Below are 21,002 nucleotides of genomic sequence, written 5' to 3' on the forward strand. Positions count from 1 at the left end.
CGCCAGTGGCACTCCCGTCAGTAGCCATGAAGTGCTTTGAAAGGCTGGTCATGGCTCACATCAACACCATCATCCAGAAACCCTAGACCCACTCCAGTTCGCATACCGCCCCAACAGATCCACTGGTGACGCAATCTCAATCACACTCCAAACTGCCTTTTCCCACCTGGACAAAAGGAACACCTATGTAAGAATGCTGTTCATTGACTAAAGCTCAGCGTTCTACACTATAGTGCACACAAAGCTATCACTAAGCTAAGGACCCTGGGACTAAAAACCTCCCTCTGCAACTGGATCCTGGACTTCCTGACGGGCCGCCCCAGGTGGTAAGGGTAGGTAACAACACATCTTCCACGCCGATCCTCAACGTGGGGGCCCCTCAGGGGTGCGTGCTTAGTCCCCTCCTGTACTCCCTGTTCACCCACGACTGCGTGGCCAAGCACGACTCCAACACCATCATTAAGTTGGCTGATGACACAACAGTGGTAGGCTTGAACACCGACGAGACAGCCTATAGGGAGGAGGTAAGAGACCTGGCAGTGTGATGCCAGGACAACAACCTCTCCCTCAACGTGAGCAAGACAAAGGATGCTGATCATGGACTACAGGAAAAGGAGGGCCATTCACATCGACGGGGCTGCAGTGGAGCGGGTCGAGAGTTTCAAGCTCCTTGGTGTCCACATCACCAATGAACTATCATGTTCCAAACAGATGAATAAAGTTGTGTAGAGGGCACGACAACACATTTTACCCCTCAGGAGACTGAAAAGATTTGGCGTGGGTCCCCAGATCCTAAAAAAGATCTACAGCTGCACCATCGAGAGCATCCTGACCGGTTGCATCACCGCCTGATATGGCAACTGTTTGGCATCCGACCACAAAGCGCTACAGAGGGTAGTATGTATGGCCCAGTACATCATTGGGGCCAAGCTTCCTGCCATCCAGGACCTATATACTAGGCGGTGTCAGAGGAACGCCCAAAAGATTGTCAAAGACTCCAGTCACCCAAGTCATAGACTCTTCTCTGCTACTGCACGGGAAGCGGTACCAGAGCGCAAAGTCTAGGTCCAAATTGCTCCTTTTTAAGCTTCGACCCCCAAGCCATAAGACTGCTGAACAATTAATCAAATGGCCACCCGGACTATTTACATTGACCTCCCCCCTTTGTTTGTACAATGCTGCTACTTGCTGTTTATTATCTATGCATAGTCCCTTTACCCCTACCTACATGTACAAATTACCCCAACTAACCTGTATCCCCACACATTGATCCTGTACCAGTACCCCCTGTGTATAGCCACATTATTGTTATTTTATTACTTTTTATTTTATTTTTTACTTTGTAAATATTTTCTTAACTCTATTCCTTGAACTGCATTGTTGGTTAAGGGCTAAGGGCTTGTAAGTAAACATTTCACAGTACAGTTTACACCTGCTGAATTGACAATTAACATTTGATTAATTATTATTATTATTATGAACCTTTATTTAACTAGGCAAGTCAGTTAAGAACAAATTCTTATTTTCAATGGCAGCCTAGGAACAATGGGTTAACTGCCTTGTTCAGGGGCAGAATGACAGATTTTTAGCTTGTCAGCTCGTGGATTCCAATCTTGCAACCTTTCGGTTACTAGTCCAAAGCTCTAACCACTAGGCTACGTGCTACCTTTGATTACAGCTGTGAGTCTTTCTGGGTAAGTCTAAGCGCTTTGCACACCTCGATTGTATAATATTTGCACATTATTATAAAAAACATTATCCAAGGTGGTTGTTGATCATTGCTAGACTGACATTTCATGTCTTGACATAGATTTTTAAGCCAATGTAAGTCAAAACTGTAACTAGGCCACTCAGGAACATTCAATATCGTCTTGGTTAACAACTCCAGTGTACATTTGGTCTTGTGTTTTAGGTTATTGTGACAGATGAGGTCTCCAGAGAGAAAGACACAGCTTGATGTAAGCTCTCACATTTTCCAACGTGTTCTTTTTTACAAATGGATAGATTTGGAGTTAGATAAACTTGGATTTTTCGGCAGGTACATACAGTTGAAGTCGGAAGTTACATACACTTAGGTTGGCGTCATTAAAACTCCTTTTTCAACCACTCCACAAATGTCTTAACACACTGTAGTTTTGGCAAGACGGTTAGGACATCTACTTTGTTCATGACACAAGTAATTTTTCCAACAATTGTTTACAGACAGATTATTTCACTTATAATTCACTGTATCACAATTCCAGTAGGTCAGAAGATTACATACACTAAGTTGACTGTGCCTTTAAACAGCTTGGGAAATTCCAGAAAAATATGTCATGGCTTTAGAAACTTCTGATAGGCTAATTGACATTATTTCAGTCAATTGGAGGTGTACCTCTGGATGTATTTCAAGGCCTACCTTCAAACTCAGTGCCTCTTTGCTTGACATCATGGGAAAATCAAAAGAAATCAGCCAAGACCTCAGAAAGAAATTGTAAACCTCCACAAGTCTGGTTCATCCTTGGGAGCAATTTCAAAGCACCTGACGGTACCACGTTCATCTGTACAAAAAATAGTACACAAGTATAAACACCATGGGACCACTCAGCCATCATACCGCTCAGAAAGGAGACTCGTTCTGTCTCCTAGAGATTAACGTACTTTGGGGCGAAAAGTGCAAATCAATCCCAGAACAACAGCAAAGGACCTTGTGAAGATGCTGGAGGAAACAGGTACAAAAGTATCTATATCCACAGTAAAACAAGTCCTATATCGACATAACCTGAAAGGCCGCTCAGCATGGAAGAAGCCACTGCTCCAAAACCGCCATAAAAAAGCCAGACTACGGTTTGCAACTGCACATGGGGACAAATATCGTACTTTTTGGAGAAATTACCTCTGGTCTGATGAAACAAAAATAGAACTGTTTGGCCATAATGACCATTGTTATGTTTGGAGGAAAAAGGGGGAGACTTGCAAGCCAAAGAACACCATCCCAACCGTGAAGCGCGGGGGTGGCAGCATCATGTTGTGGGGGTGCTTTGCTGCAGGAGGGACTGGTGCACTTCACAAAATAGATGGCATCATGGAAAATAGATGGACAATTGGATATATTGAAGTAACATCTCAAGACATCAGTCAGGAAGTTAAAGCTTGGTCGCACATGGGTCTTCCAAATGGACAATGACCCCAAGCATACTTCCAAAGTTGTGGCAAAATGGCTTAAGGACAACAAAGTCAAGGTATTGGAGTGGCCATCACAAAGCCCTGACCTCAATCCTATAGAACATTTTTGGGCAGAACTGAAAAAGCGTGTGCGAGCAAGGAGGCCTACGAACCTGACTCAGTTACACCAGCTCTGTCAGGAGGAATGGGCCAAAATTCACCCAACATATTGTGGGAAGCTTGTGGAAGGCTACATTTTAAAGGCAATGCTACCAAATACTAATTGAGTCTATGTAAACTTCTGACTCACTGGGATTGTGATGAAAGAAGTAAAAGCTGAAATAAATCATTCTCTCTACTATCATTCTGTTATTTCACATTCTTAAAATAAAGTGGTAATCCTAATTGAACTAAAACAGGGAATTTTGTCTGGGATTAAATATCAGGAATTGTGAAAAACTGAGTTTAAATGTATTTGGCTAAGGTGTATGTAAACTTCCGACTTCAGCTGTATGCAGGATGCTACCCACCCTCCACAGCTTGGCCTTCGCTCCAGATCAAAACTCCAAACCCACAACCTAATTATTACTAATTGCCTAATTACCTAAAGCAGAGATTACTGCTTTCAAGGTTTTTTTTCCCCCAATCTATACGGAGGGTGCTCTAACAAACAAACAGCAGAGACCTGAGGACACCATTCCAACCTGGAACTGAGTGAGTAGTGTTTGGTCTGAGGCTATTTTGAAAGCCAAGAAGAAAAAGAAAAATGAAAAAAATTATAATAAAGTACATTACAATGATATATTTTACTTAATGGGGACTGAATGCTGAGTTAAGGCTCCCAGGCTTGCAAGGACAGACCAAATACAAATTCAATTAGCACTAAGGTGTGAAGTAAACAGTCTTTGGGCCCAACAAGTGTCAGGAGTCTTCTGAATCCCCCTCCTGCTGTTCAAAGAACATTCACTGGCATTTTCTACAAGAAATCTGCCTCTAGAAATAAAAGCGTATCCCAAGTGGGTGACACCTACTCCCATTGCCTGCTGCACTGCTGCTTGGATTCCACCTGGCGATCTGTTTGCCGTCTGCCCTGCCCTGTCTCCCCCTGTCTGGTACAGGTACCTCCACCACACTCACCCCTCTCTCCCGAGCTTTCACTCGCCTCCAGCACACATGCACTGTTGGGGCGAGTGACTCTGAACTTACAATGGCTAGCCCAAGTCGTTATATATATTTAAAAAAAATATTGTGCATTTTGCCATTTTACTATTTGCCCCATGACTCCTGCGTACTTTGTTGACTACAAACTTCCTTTACCCAACCGTGGGACAGACTGTTTGTTCCCACACTCGCGAATCTGACTCTCTATTGGTTACACAAACTTTTGCCCTCCCATCCTATTCTAACCACCTCTCGCCGGCTTTGTATTCATGTTACCTGATAAAATTGCTATACAATATGATCTTGTTGCCATCTGATGCACATTCAGATGTCATAAATCAGCACTGCAGAGCTCTCCATGTACTATGCCGTGCCTTGATTGTATTCTAGTTGATGATATCTGGAAATGTGCATGTACACCCTGGCGCACCTACTGTTGCTAACCCCAATTCTGACTTGTACTCTGATATCTGCTTCACTGATTTCTGCTTTCGCAAAAGCCTGGGTTTTCTGCATGTTATTAACACTGGAAGCTTATTACCTAAAATGGATCAATTGAAAGTGTGGGTTCACAGCTCCTATCCAGATGTGTTGGTCATTACTGAGACATGATTAAGGAAGAGTGTTTTGAATACTGATGTTAACCTTTCTGGTTATAACCTTTTCGGCAAGACAGATCTTCCAAAGGTGGGGGAGTGGCAATCTTTACCAAGGATCACATTCAGTACTCGGTTGTCTTCACCAAGTCTGTCCCCAAACAATTTGATTTGCTGGTTCTAAGCACTAAACTTTCAAATAGCTCTTGTTGACTGTTGCTGGATGCTAAAATCCTCCATCAGTATCGGCCTACGTTTGCAAAAAAACTTTAATGAGGAAGCCTTCCTTCATGAACTGTGTAACGAGTGCACTGAGAGTCGGGAAGAAAGTTCAGGGAGTGAGTGTTTTAATAAATAAATAAAACAATAAACACGTAACACAAACAACGCACCAACATGAAAACAGAGTCAATAACACCTGAGGAAAGAACCAATCAGCAGCTTGATGACCTAGAGGCCGGAGAGGGATCATACGTGACAAACTGGCCTCTGTAAAATGGTATAGAATCAGCTTGAAGACGCTTGGACCTTCTTTTTTTTATATATTCAGTGGTATTGTTAACAAACACGCCCCCATAAAGAAAATGAGAATTAAAAACAGGTTCAGCCCCTGGTTCGACCGTGATCTTACATTTACAATTTAGTCATTTAGCAGATGCTCTTATCCAGAGCGACTTACAGTAGTGAATGCATACATTTGTTTCCATACTGGTCCCCCATGGGATTTGAACCCACAACCCTGGCATTGCAAACACCATGCTCTACCAACAGAGCCACACGGGACAACATGTGATCTTGCAGAGTTACTCCACTTCAGAATTCCATTTGGCTGACTGGCTATCATTCAGGCAAATGAGAAATAAGTGCACTCAGGCTATCCGGAAGGCCAAAGTTAGTTACTTGAAGGAGCAGTTCTCTCTCTGAGGGTCTAAACCCAAGTAGTTCTGGAAAACGGTTAAAGACCTGGAGAATAAACCCTCTTCCTCACAGCTGCCCATGTCCCTTAATGTTGATGATGTGGTTGTTACTGACAAGAAGCATATGTCTGAGCTCTTTAATCACCACTATTTAATCCTCATGTACTCTAAAATGTAAATAAACTATAATATTTAATACGGAAAGAAGTATGTTCAATAGGAAAGCAAAATTAGTAAGCGCACGCCCTCTCCCTCGCCGAATGACTGATATTGTTCCGGTGCTCTCCTCTCCTCACCAAAACCTTAAATTCTTGCTTATTTTTCAAAAAACAAGCCTGAAACCTTGTATAAAGATGGTTGACATCTAGTGGAAGCCATAGGAATTGCAATCTGGGAGACGGAATTACATAGGACCCATAGCTTTCCATTGTAGGAGCCTGGGACCAAAAAATTTAAAGATTTACGGTTGGTTTTTCTTCAGATTTTCGCTTGCCATGTCAATTCTGTTATAGTCTCAGACATTATTGTAACATCTGTAACACCTGCGGGACACACTATTCAACAGCCAGTGAAATAGCAGGGCGCCAAATTCAAAACAACAAAAATCTCATAATTCAAATTTCTCAAACATACAACTATTATATCCCATTTTAAAGATACACTTCTCATTAACCTGTCTGGGCTAGGGGGCAGTATTTTCACGGCCGGATAAAAAACTTACCCGATTTAAACTGGTTACTACTCTTTCCCAGAAACGAGAATATGCATATTATTAGTAGATTTGGATAGAAAATACTCTAAAGTTTCTAAAACTATTTGAATGGTGTCTGTGAGTATAACAGAACTCATATGGCAGGCAAAAACCTGAGAAAATTCCAAGCAGGAAGTGGCCTGTCTGAGAAATTGTAGCTCTTCTTTCTAGTCCCTTTCGAAACTACAGTATCTCTCCCGCTCAGCCCAGTCAAAACTGTTCGCTGTTCTGGCACCCCAATGGTGGAACAAGCTCCCTCACGACGCCAGGACAGCGGAGTCAATCACCACCTTCTGGAGACACCTGAAACCCCACCTCTTTAAGGAATACCTGGGATAGGATAAAGTAATCCTTCTAACCCCCCCCCAAAAAAAAGATATAGATGTACTATTGTAAAGTGGTTGTTCCACTGGATATCATAAGGTGAATGCACCAATTTGTAAGTCGCTCTGGATAAGAGCGTCTGCTAAATGACGTAAATGTAAATGTAAAATCTCTGTGGTTACGTTGCACTTTCTAAGGCTTCCATTGGCTCTCTAAAGCCTTCAGAAAGCGGATTGAGGCATCTCCTGTCTCTGGGCAGAGTATACTAGCACAGTTTGTCAGTGGTCTGCCTAGTGACAAAGAGATTGGAGATGCGCGGTCCCGCGACCATGCTGTTTTTTATTTTTCTCTTTGAATGAATACACTATTGTCCGGTTGGAATATTATCGCTATTTTACGAGAAAAATACCATAAAAATTGATTTTAAACAGCGTTTGACATGCTTCTAAGTACGGTAAAGGAACATTTAGAATTTCTTTGTCTCGAAATGCGCTCGCGCGTTACCCTTTGGATAGTGACCTGAACGCACGAACAAAACGGAGGTATTTGGATATAACTATGGATTATTTGGAACAAAAACAACATTTCTTGTGTAAGTAGTAGTCCTGGGAGTGCATTCTAACGAAGATCAGCAAAGGTAATACAATTTTTCTAATAGTAATTCTGAGTTAAGTGAGCCCCGAAGTTGGCGGGTGTCAAAATAGCTAGCCGTGATGGCTGAGCTATGTACTCAGAATATTGCAAAATGTGCTTTCGCCGAAAAGCTATTTTAAAATCTGACATAGCGATTGCATAAAGGAGTTCTGTATCTAGAATTCTTAAAATAATTGTTATGTATTTTGTCAACGTTTATGGTGAGTAATTTTGTGAATTCACCGGAGGTTTTGGGTGGGAATGCTAGTACTAAACGTCACATGCCAATGTAAAAAGCTGTTTTTGGATATAAATACGAACTTGATTGAACAAAACATGCATGTATTGTATAACATAATGTCCTAGGAGTGTCATCTGATGAAGATCATCAAAGGTTAATGCTTCATTTAGCTGTGTTTTGGGTTTATGTGACATAAATGCTTGCTTGGAAAATGGCTGTGTGATTATTTGTGGCTATGTACGCTCCTAACATAATTTAATGTTTTGCTTTCGCTGTAAAGCCTTTTTAAAATCGGACAATGTGGTTGGATTAACGAGAGTCTTGTCTTTAAAATGGTGTAAAATAGTCATATGTTTGAAAATTGAAATTATTGCATTTCTGAGGTTTTGTATTTCGCGCCACACTCTTCCACTGGCTGTTGAATAGAGTGGGACGGTGACATGCCACCTAGCCCATAGAAGTTAATGCCAACCACATTGTCCGATTTCAAAAAGGCTTTACGGCGAAAGCGTAACATTAGATTATGTTAGGACAGCGCCTAGACAAGAAAAAACACACAGCCTTTTTCCAAGCAAGGAGAGGCGTCACAAAAACCAGAAATACAGCTAAAATGAATCACTAACCTTTGATGATCTTCATCAGATGGCACTCACAGGACTTCATGTTACACAATACATGTATGTTTTGCTCGATAAAGTTCATATTTATATCCAAAACCCCCATTTTACATTGGCGTGTAATGTTCAGAAATGTTTTGCCTCCCAAAACTTCCTGTGAACGAACACATTAATTTAGAGAAATACTCATCATAAACGTTGATAAGTTATTCAACTGTTATTCAAAGAATTATAGATACACTTCTCCTTAATCCAACCGCTGTGTCAGATTTCAAAAAAGCTTTACTGCGAAAGCACACTTTGCAATAATCTAAGTACGGCGTTCAGTCACAAAACCAAACCCGCCATTTTGTGGAGTCAACAAAACTCAGAAATAGCATTATAAATATTCACTTACCTTTGATGATCTTCATCGGAATGCATTCCCAGGAATCCCAGTTCCACAATAAATGTTCATTTGTTTCGATAAAGTCCATCCTTTATATCCAAATACCTCCTTTTTGTTTGCACATTCAGTCGAGTAATCCGAATCCACTGTGCTCGCGCAGTGAGTTCAGACGAAAAGTCAAAAAAGTTGTATTACAGTTCGTAGAAACATGTCAAACGATGTATAGAATCAATCTTTAGGATGTTTTTATCATAAATCTTCCATAATATTCCAACCGGATGATTCCTTTGTCTTCAAAAAAGAAAAGGAACACAGCTAACTCTCACGGGAGCGCGCGCCACTGAGCTCATGTCATTTTCTCAGTCATCTGATTCCAATGGCTCTTATTCTCTCCCCATTCACAGTAGAAGCATGAAACAACATTCTAAAGACTGTTGACATCTAGTGGAAGCCTTAGGAAGTGCAAAATGACCCCACAGACACTGTATATTGGATAGGGAATCACTTGAAAAACTACAAACCTCAGATTTCCACACTTCCTGGTTGGATTTTTTCTCAGGTTTTTGCCTGCCATATGAGTTCTGTTATACTCACAGACATCATTCAAACAGTGTTAATACTAATAATATGCATATCTTAGCTTCTGGGACTGAGTAGCAGGCAGTTTACTCTGGGCACCTTCTTCATCCGGACGTCAAAATACTGCCCCCTTACCCTAGAGAAGTTAAATGCTCACCAACAAAGCTTTGTTAGTGTCCAACAAGCTTTCTCTACCCTTAACCTTGTTCTGAACACCTCCAAAACAAAGGTCATGTGGTTTGGTAAGAAGAATGCCCCTCTTCCCACAGGTGTTATTACTATCTCTGAGGGTTTAGAGCTTGAGGTAGTCACCTCATACAAGTACTTGGGAGTATGGCTAGACAGTGCACTGTCCTTCTCTCAGCACATATCAAAGCTGCAGGCTAAAGTTAAATCTAGACTTGGTTTCCTCTATCGTAATCGCTACTCTTTCACCCCAGCTGCCAAACTAACCCTGATTCAGATGACCATCCTACCCACTACGGCGGCATAATTTATAGATCTGCAGGTAAGAGTGCTCTCGAGCGGCTAGATGTTCTTTACCATTCGGCCATCAGATTTGCCACCAATGCTCCTTATAGGACACATCACTGCACTCTATACTCCTCTGTAAACTGGTTATCTCTGTATACCTGTCGCAAGACCCACTGTTTGATGCTTATTTATAAAACCCTCTTAGGCCTCACTCCCCTCCTATCTGAGATATCTACTGCAGCCCTCGTCCTCCACATACAACACCTGTTCTGCCAGTCACATTCTGTTAAAGGTCCCCAGAGCACACACATTCCTGGGTTGCTCCTCTTTTCAGTTCGCTGCAGCTATCAACTGGAACGAGCTGCATCAAACACTTCAACTGGACAGTTTTATCTCAAGTGCTTCATTCAAAGACTCAATCATGGACACTCTTACTGACAGTTGTGGCTGCTTTGTGTGATGCCATTGTATGTGTGGGGTACAAAGATGAGGTAGTCATAACAAAATTATGTTAAACACTATTTTTGCACATATTTACTCCTGAACTTATTTAGGCTTGCCATAACAAAGGGGTTGAATACTTATTGACTCAATACATTTTAGCTTTTCATTTTGAATTAACTTGTAAAACATAATTCCACTTTGACATTATGGAGTACTGTGTGTGACACAAAATCTCAATTAAATTAATTTTAAATTCAGGCTGTAACACAACACAATGTGGAAAAAGTAGAGGCACTGCATATTATTGTTATCTGTTAACATGTCACATAGTTTATTATTTTCATCAAGACTGTTACAATTTCCATTTTGGCTGATGCATGATGCAAAATCACTGCCATTTAAAAAAATACATAGCAACTGACGATGCCATATTTTCCAACCCATACAGCGCCTTGAATAGCAGGATATGTCGTGTATTTATCCACACCAAGGTAAAATCAGCATTTACACAAGTAAAATATAGTTTCTGTGCCCCCATACTCCTGCAGCATAAGTGCAAATACGATATGTAGCACCAATGAATCAAACAGTTTAGTGAAACATTTAAATGGTAGCCCCCCATGGCTTTGTAATTTGCAATGATGGCACCAAGGGCACAATTCGCATAGTTTGATATGTACAGTGAGGGAAAAAAGTATTTGATCCCCTGCTAATTTTGTACGTTTGCCCACTGACAAAGAAATAATCAGTCTATAATTTTAATGGTAGGTTTATTTGAACAGTGAGAAACAGAATAACAACAAAGAAATCCAGAAAAAACGCATGTCAAAAATGTTATAAATTGATTTGCATTTTAATGAGGGAAATAAGTATTTGACCCCTCTGCAAAACATGACTTAGTACTTGGTGGCAAAACCCTTGTTGGCAATCACAGAGGTCAGACGTTTCTTGTAGTTGGCCAACAGGTTTGCACACATCTCAGGAGGGATTTTGTCCCACTCCTCTTTGCAGATCTTCTCCAAGTCATTAAGGTTTCGAGGCAGACGTTTGGCAACTCAAACCTTCAGCTCCCTCAACAGATTTTCTATGGGATTAAGGTCTGAAGACTGGCTAGGCCACTCCAGGACCTTAATGTGATTCTTCTTGAGCCACTCCTTTGTTGCCTTGGTCGTGTGTTTTGGGTCATTGTCATGCTGGAATACCCATCCACGACCCATTTTCAATGCCCTGGCTGAGGGAAGGAGGTTCTCACCCAAGATTTGACGGTACATGGCCCTGTCCATCGTCCCTTTGATGCGGTGAAGTTGTCCTGTCCCCTTAGCAGAAAAACACCCCCAAAGCATAATGTTTCCACCTCTATGTTTGACGATGGTGTTCTTGGGGTCATAGGCAGCATTCCTCCTCCTCCAAACACGGCGAGTTGAGTTGATGCCAAAGAGCTCCATTTTGGTCTCATCTGACCACAACACTTTCACCCAGTTGTCCTCTGAATCATTCAGATGTTAATTGGCAAACTTCAGATGGGCATGTATATGTTTTCTTGAGCAGGGGGACCTTGCGGGCGCTGCAGGATTTCAGTGCTTCACGGCGTAGTGTGTTACCAATTGTTTTCTTGGTGACTATGGTCCCAGCTGCCTTGAGATCATTGACAAGATCCTCCCGTGTAGTTCTGGACTGATTCCTCACCGTTCTCATGATCATTGCAACTCCACGAGGTGAGATCTTGCATGGAGTCCCAGGCCGAGGGAGATTGACAGTTCTTTTGTGTTTCTTCCATTTGCGAATAATCGCACCAACTGTTGTCATCTTCTCACCAAGCTGCTTGGCGATGGTCTTGTAGCCCATTCCAGCCTTGTGTAAGTCTACAATCTTGTCCCTGACATCCTTGGAGAGCTCTTTGGTCATGGTGGAGAGTTTGGAATCTGATTGATTGATTGCTTCTGTGGACAGGTGTCTTTTATACAGGTAATAAACTGAGATTAGGAGCACTCCCTTTAAGAGTGTGCTCCTAATCTCAGCTCTTTACCTGTATAAAAGACACCTGGGAGCCAGAAATCTTTCTGATTGAGAGGGGGTCAAATACTTATTTCCCACATTAAAATGCAAATCAATTTATAACATTTTTGACGTGTTTTTCTGGATTTTTTTGCTGTTATTCTATCTCTCACTGTTCAAATAAACCTACCATTAAAATTATAGACTGATCATTTCTTTTTCAGTGGTCAAACGTACAAAATCAGCAGGGGATCAAATACTTTTTTCCATCACTGTACTTAACAGACACATTGTGATCCACAAAGTCTTTGAAAATCAATCCCATATACTTGTACTCACTGATCATATCTATTGTGGCCTGGACCACAGCAGTGTTCTAGTCACTGCTGAATGCCAATAGTTTACTACCTTAGTTTTGTCCACATTGATATTCAGATTCCGTTGTTCACACCAGTTAAAAACAATATATAACATTTCTTGAAGCTTATCTTCACTTTCAGAGATCAATACAATGTCATCTGCATATAAAAGAAGAGACACTATGATTTATGACTGGAGGGATGGAGTTGGAAGCTCCAGGGATAGAAGCCTGGGTGATAAATGGAGCCCCAGTTGGGTTAAGCGAGGACAGGTTCTTAACGAGGATCATTGGGTCCTCTGGGGCTCTGCTTAGGGTCACAATCCATTGGATTACCTGGATCAGCCTCTCTCAGATCTACAGCCCTGAGTGTGTTTAATCCACTTTCATGTACTCTTTCTCACCCTCTCCCTTCATACTCTCTCTCTCTCTCTCTCTCTCTCACACTCTTTCTCTCTCTCTCTCTCTCTCTTCCTCCCTACCTCTCCCACTCTCTCTCTCCTCCTGCCCCCCCCACAGGTGGGTACATTAGAGCGGGGAATCCTCCAGGTGCGTTACCCGGTGTGGCCTCGCTATGGCAGTTTTCTGGAGACGGTATCAGATGACCGCCACCTGACGGTAGCTACTCTGGAGGAGAGGCCCTTCGTCATCGTAGAAAACGTGGACCCCGACACGGGCACCTGCGTACGCAACACCGTGCCTTGCCGACGCCAGTCCAACCGCACCGAGAGGTACGCACGCACCAACAACAACATACAAATTGCAAATGTATACAGATGGCTGCACACACAGTTGAAGTCGGAAGTTTACATACACTTAGGTTGGAGTCATTAAAACTCGTTTTTCAACCACTCCACAAATTTCTCGTTAACAAACTATAGTTTTGGCAAGTCGGTTAGGACATCTACTTTGTGCATGACACAAGTAATTTTTCCAACAAATGTTTACAGACAGATTATTTCACTTATAATTCACTGTATCACAATTCCAGTGGGTCAGAAGTTTACATACACTAAGTTGACTGTGCCTTTAAACAGCTTGGAAAATTCCAGAAAATTATGTCATGGCTTTAGAAGCTTCTGATAGGCTAATTGACATCATTTTTGTCAATTTGATGTGTACCTGTGGAGGCTGGCGTAAACAGATACAAAAGTATCTATATCCACAGTAAAATGAGTCCCATATCGAATAACCTGAAAGGCCGCTCAGCAAGGAAGAATCCACTGCTCCAAAGCCGACATAAAAAAGCCAGACTACAGTTTGCAACTGCACACGGGGACAAAGATTGTACGTTTTGGAGAAATGTCCTCTGGTCTAATGAAACAAAAATAGAACTGTTTGGCCATAATGACCATTGCTATGTTTGGAGGAAAAAGAAGGATGCTTGCAAGCCGAAGAACACCATCCCAACCGTGAAGCAATGGGGGTGGTAGCATCATGTTCTGGGGGCGCTTTGCTGTACGAGGGACTGGTGCACTTCACAAAATAGATGGCATCATGAGGAAGGGAAATTATTTGGATAAATTGAAGCAACATCTCAAGCCATCAGTCAGGAAGTTAAAGCTTGGTCGCAAATGGGTCTTCCAAATGGACAATGACCCCAAGCATACTTCCAAAGTTGTGGCAAAATGGCTTAAGGACAACAAAGTCAAGGTATTGGAGTGGCCATCACAAAGCCCTGACATCAATCCTATAGAAAATTTGTGGGCAGAACTGAAAAAGCGTGTGCGAGCAAGGAGGCCTACAAACCTGACTCAGTTACACCAGCTCTGTCAGGAGGAATGGGCCAAAATTCACCCAACTTATTGTGGGAAGCTTGTGGAAGGCTACCCGAAATGTTTGACCCAAGTTAAACATTTTATAGGCAGTGCTACCAAATACTAATTGAGTGTATGTAAACTTCTGACCCACTGGGAATATGATGAAAGAAATAAGCTGAAATAAATCATTCTCTCTACTATTATTCTGACATTTCACATTCTTAAAATAAAGTGGTGATACTATCTGACCTACGACAGAGAATTTTTATTTGGATAAAATGTCAGGAATTGTGAAAAACTGAGTTTAAATGTATTTGGCTAAGGTGTATCTGGTAAACACATACTGGAAGCTAGATTTTGAGACCAGGATACTTTTATACATTTAAAACATGCAAACATGCATGCATACACTATGTTGCACTGTTTTTAGAGCACATAGGAGCTGTGTGATCCTTCAAGCTGTATCAAACCATGTGCATGAACACACCTGGAGTGAAACGGATTACTAATAGGAGCCAACCCATAACACAACAATGACACACCAGGGGGCAACCATTTATACACTTGTTACACACCCGCTGTACATTCCTTAGACATTCACACGAGTCAGCACATCAATTATAGACCCAGTATATTAATAGTGGAGAGATGTGTGGGGAGAGTAGTTTAGCGCGATGGCACATTGATTGGCTGTAAAGAAGATTTATCTACCAACGATGGCATACATATCATGGTACCGTTGGATAGAAATCACACAACCCTCTCTCTCTCTTTCTCTTTCTCCTGATTCAACGCTTTATTGGCATGAATGGGTGGTTGTCACTGTTGCCAAAGCAATGTATATGGAGTATTACAGAAATGAATAATGTGTTTGAGCAACAATAATAATATATAGGAAAATAATAAACAAAATATTTAACAAACAGCAACAATTGAGAAATATAAATCTGCAAGGGCTATTCTCTCTCTTATAGTATGACAGGATAGGACATCATCTGGGGCAACATCTACTGTCTCTACATTTTCTCCAAACAAAATGCAGATTTTCTCCTCAACAGGCAGTTCAAGAAATCCTGCAATTCTTTCTTCAAATTTCAGGAGATAAATACCTCTGATTGAGTCGTATTTTGAGCAGTGGAGTAGGAAGAGCTGCTCATCATCTACTTCACCCAACCCACAGTGCTTACATAGTGTCTCTTCTCTGACCTTCCATGTTTTTCTATGGCGTTCTGTCTGTCTGTCTGTCTGTCTGTCTGTCTGTCTGTCTGTCTGTCTGTCTGTCTGTCTGTCTGTCTGTCTGTCTGTCTGTCTGTCTGTCTGTCTGTACCTACCTACCTACCTACCTACCTACCTACCTACCTACCTACCTACCTAGCCACCATGCTTGGGGAGTAATCAACTCTACGGGCTACCAGAGATAGAGAGTTGGTGAAAGTAAAATAAAGGATGTTAATCATATGTTGGGTGACATAGCTATTCTCCGTAGCAGATGTTTGGTGTAATTGAAAGGTTTTTTTACTCATTAAAACTCATCTCTTTGGACAGCGGCTGGTCTCATTGGCAAGATAACTGAACTCCAATAAGTGAGAGTAGCATAAACAGGTTGTTTGTTCAGCAACAAAACCGATGCATGTGCAACTATGGAGCAAAACAGACAGTTGGCTTAGATTGTTGACATGTAAACTATATTTAGTCTCAAATGTTTGAAAACAAATACATTTGCACAATGAGCACTTGTGTCAAATACGTCATTATACTGTAGTTGCTAGCAAATTTGAGCGACATTAGCATAGAGGTGACATCAGTAAAAACACTTCAAATCAAGAGATAGTTTTATCTTGTTCTTGATACCATCTGAAACAAGTCACCTACGATTTCCCACATGGCAACATCTTGTCATTGTTGCTAGCTATCTGACCATCCCAAATCAAAAAGTCACACAGACCTCTGCCCCATTGAAGCATGTGCACCGTTTTCGTGACGTTGTCCGCTAACCCTTCTTTAAGGCAGTCAAAAGCACTCTCTCTAACTGACTGTGGGCTAGCCACAAGAGTGATGCTATTGGTGTGTGATTCTACATGCTGTATGATGCTTTGTCTGGGTAGAATCCTAACTTGTCTACGTGTGGGTATCTGATTGTAATGTAGTCGCCATAAACCTGCGAGCAGTTCTGGTTCGGGGACGCCCAGAGTGCACGAGTGTTGTATTGCAATGGCAGAATATTCAAGTGCAGCACTGCAGACACTAGTTTAGTTATGTAGAAGCTTTGGGACAATTGCAACCACTGATGGCCACTAGATTATCGCCAGCTCTCGTTAAACTATCGATACGAGCTAAAACCACCAGCACAACTGATCTCAATTGCAACCATCGTCCACCACCGTTAACCACAAAATCTGCATTATGCAGATGTTTAACTTTAAGTCCTGATTGCAACCAAGATTTTTCAAGACTATTTTGTTCTCTGGTGGGTATTATCATCGGAACATTTTAATCTTGCTAGTTGAGCAGACTAAGAGTGATGTATCTATTTGAAACAAAGTATTTCCTTTTCTACCATGACAAATCTACTGTGGCAATTTTCCCAACACGTTGTATGAACGGAAAAATTATGTTAAAGGTGTAGCCTACTCATTTTATTTTATTTGTTTCCAATTTATGCTCTCCATTAAATGCAACTGTCTTTAAAAGAAAATGGTCTGATATGGTCATATCTTTTCAAAAGTCCATATTAGAAATTTGCAACTATATCAAGTAAATTATGATTGAGTTATATCATCTATATTTTTTAATCAAATGAAAACGTAGTCATTTATGTTATATATTGAAAGGCAATTCTTATTTTATTTTGCCATTTAAGGTGAAGCGTTTGAATGAAATGAGGGCTACTACTTCTATATTCTTATACTCAAATAAGTCTTTTTTTTTTACATCCATCATCCTTGATTTCTGATGCTCCTGATAGTTTGATATTTCATTCGGGGCGGTAGTAGAGAATCTAGACCAGCTATCTGGTATCATAACCACTTGACACGGTAACAACGAGAGATCAACTGATCTGCCGTTTTATCCTTGTGCATTTTTTTGTTGCAATCAAGCTTAGTCATCTCCCATTTGTAGCGTTTTAAGAAATCCAGCAGTAACCTGCAGGAGTGTGTTAAATTCTGCCTGTTGGTTGCAATCGAGCCATAGGTATTAGCATCACATACCTAAGGGTACACCACTGGCAATCTCCCCACTGACACATACATTCTCAATCTTCCTTCCTCATTATTTCTTTCTCCATCATTCTCTATCTTCCTTCCTCATAGCAAAGGAAGCTTTTTTTTGTTATAGCTTTAGATTTCCTCCCTCTGTTCACATTGTTTCATACTGCTGTAGTTTCAGGGAAGAACCCTGGAGCAACAGAGCCATCGCTAATCCTCAGGTGTGTCTGTGTGCGTGTATGTGTAGAGTTGGGGGAGATAGAGGAAGTAGTTTTATTGTTGTGTAGCGTCCCCCCCCCACACACACACACACACACACACACACACACACACACACACACACACACACACACACACACACACACACACACACACACACACGCACACGCACACACACACACACACATTAGAACACCCTAACTCAGAGCTCTTAACCTGCAGCGTTTAGCCCAGGCAGCTGGTGAGATGAGGGAGACGGGGACAGACCTGTTTACTCCAGGTCAAACAACAACAACCATCACCTCTCTTTCATCCCTCTCTCTCTCTGTCCTCCCCCTCTACCTACACATCATTAGACAGTGGGGTCGAGGGGAGGCTGGAGGTGACGGATCATCACCGTTCTGTGTGTATGTGTGTGTGTGTCAGTGTTCCTCCAAACAGCCTAATGGCCTGTGTTTAGAGTCTGTCTCCGGTCCTCAGACATCCAAGGTTTCAGACTGGACTAAGTGTGTGTGTGTGTGTGCGTGCCTGCCCCTCTGCCTGCGTGCGTGCATCTCTGTCTCTGTTTGTGTGTATGCGCACGCTTGTTTGCGTGTGTGCGTTTGTGTGTGTGTGTCTGGGGGATACTGATTTACTGTTGTCATTCCTGTCTGCAGACCAGGTCCTTGATTCCCAGTCATTAGTACAGAGTACAGTTTGCTCTTTGCTCGGCTATGATGCTGTTTAGCTTATTGATCTGATATGTCTCACATCTCCAGCCATCAGGGCTCACTGTGCTACTGCTGTTTAGGAGGTCAATAATAGGACCTATTAGGTCAATTAGGAGTTGCTCTTCTTTCTCCAAAAACGTATCATGCTTCACCTACGTTCTTTCTCTCTCTCTCTCTCTGTATGTGTGTGTGTGGGTCTATCTCTGCTATATCTCAGGTCACTGAAGAATTTACTAAGCTCTGTTCTGTGTGTGCGCTCCTCCTCTCCCTACAGTATTGTGGGCCACTCGGAGCCCTACACCAAGCTGTGCTGTAAGGGGTTCTGTATAGACATTCTGAAGAAGCTGTCTCGCACCATTAAGTTCTCCTACGACCTCTACCTGGTCACTAACGGGAAACATGGAAAGATGATCAGTGGCATCTGGAACGGCATGATCGGAGAGGTGAGAGGAACACTAATGCCAAACCCCATATCAAACCCTAGTCCATGGGAATCTGAGAGTAATCCATAGGTGTAAGCAATGGGGTAAAAGCTCCACTTGCATTCTGATAACACACTTGATTACACTTATCAAGGCTTTCATGGTCCGTTGATTAGTGTAATCAAGCGTGTTAGTGCTGGCCTGGGACAAAAGCCTGCACACCCTAGTTTTCCAGGACCAGGAATGCAGAACATTACAGGAGATGTCTGTGCTAGGGCAGAGGTGGTGGGTAGCATAGAGGCTCGAGAGGTGTACCAGTAGCTGGAATGCTGCTGGTTCAAATCCCAGAACGATAACAATTGGAATATAAGCTAGCTTCCCCATAAATAGCTACAGCGCTCCTACTCCTAACTATGTGCTGTGTGTTCTTTGGGAGCAGGAGAGAAAAAGAGGCAGTGGTCAGTGGCAGTGGTAACCTGGGTAGGTGTACAGTAGCTCTGCCTATCTCTTTGATGGTGCATTTTAACTAGGCAATGGTGTATGAGGACATGCACATATGGTGCTGAAGATGCAAAACACACACATCAAACACAGTTGCATCCTAAGGCGTATGCCAAAACAGGTGTTCCTCATGAGAACATCACTGCCTGCATTCCTCTGCCCAGAGGCTCAATACTTTGTATGTGTTTGATATATTTTGAGGTAATTCTAGAGAAAAATACCATAGTGTGCCATTCTTATATACAGCGCATTCGGAAAGTATTCAGACCCCTTGACTTTTTCCACATTTTGTTACATTACAGCCTTCTTATGAAATGGACTCAATCGTTTTTTTCCTCATTCTACACACACTTCCCCATAATTAGTTTCTCTGCAGATCCTCTCAAGCTCTGTTAGGTTGGATGGGGAGCGTCACTGCACAGTTATTTTCAGGTCTCTGCAGAGATGTTCAATCTTGGTTCAAGTCCGGGCTCTGGCTGGGCAACTTAAGGAAATTCAGAAACTTGTCCCCAAACCAGGCCTACGTTCTGTTGGCTGTGTGCTTAGGGTCGTTGTCCCGTTGGAAGGTGAACCTTCGCCCCAGTCTGAGGTCCTGAGCGCTCTGGGGCAGGTTTTCATCAAGGAACTCTTTGTACATTGCTCCATTCATCTTTCCCTCGATCCTAACTAGTCTCCCAGTCCCTGCCACTGAACAACATCCCCACAGCATGATGCTGCCACCACCATGCTTCACTGTAGGGATAGTGCCAGGTTTCCTCCAGAGGTGACGCTTGGCAATCAGTAAAATAGTTCAATCTTGGTTTCATCAGACCAGAGAATCTTGTTTCTCATTATCTAAGAGTCCTTTACAGTAGGTGCCTTTTGGCAAATTCCAAGCGACGTATCATGCCTTTTTACTGAGGAGTGGCTTCTGTCTGGCCACTCTACCATAAAGGCCTGATTTGGTAGAGTGCTGCTGAGATGGTTGTCCTTCTGGAAGGTTCTCCCATCTCCACAGAGGAACGCTGGAGCTCTGTCAGAGTGACCATCAGGTTCTTGGCCACCTCCCCGACCTAGACCCTTCTTCCCCGATTGCTCAGTTTGGCCGGGCGGCCAGCTCTAGGAAGAGTCTTGTTGGTTCCAAACTTCTTCCATTTAAGAATGATGGACGCCACTGTTTTCTAGGGGACCTTCAATGCTGCAGAAATGTTTTGGTACCCTTCCCCAGATCTGTGCCTCGATACAATCCTGTCTCAGTGCTCTGCTGACAATTCCTTCGACCTTATGGTTTGGTTTTTGGCTCTTACATGCACTGTCAACTGTGGGACCTTAAAAAGTTAAGTGTGTGCCTTTCCAAATCATGTCCAATCAATTGAATTTACCACAGGTGGACTCCAATCAAGTTGTAGAAACATCTCATGGAGGATAAATGGGAACAGGATGCACCTGAGCTCAATTTCGAGTCTCATAGCAAAGGGTCTGAATACTTATGTAAATACGGTATTTCTGTTTTTTATTTGTAATAAATTAGCCAACATTTCTATAAACCAGTTTTCGCTTTGTCGTTATGGGGTATTGTGTGT

The 21,002-nt window shown here is 42.3% G+C and overlaps 1 protein-coding gene across 1 annotated transcript in view; it reads left to right on the forward strand.

Annotated features, from left to right (window-relative positions):
* The window catches only part of LOC106589191 (glutamate receptor ionotropic, NMDA 2C), an 87,101-nt gene that overhangs the window by 38,334 nt on the left and 27,765 nt on the right, over positions 1 to 21,002 (forward strand). Inside the window, exons 8-9 of the mRNA XM_045710218.1 lie at positions 13,142 to 13,353; positions 18,792 to 18,960. Coding sequence (XP_045566174.1) covers positions 13,142 to 13,353; positions 18,792 to 18,960 — 381 coding nt within the window. The remainder of the gene's footprint in view (positions 1 to 13,141; positions 13,354 to 18,791; positions 18,961 to 21,002) is intronic.

This window comes from Salmo salar, chromosome ssa28 (assembly GCF_905237065.1).
Source record: "Salmo salar chromosome ssa28, Ssal_v3.1, whole genome shotgun sequence".
NCBI classification, from domain to species: domain Eukaryota; kingdom Metazoa; phylum Chordata; class Actinopteri; order Salmoniformes; family Salmonidae; genus Salmo; species Salmo salar.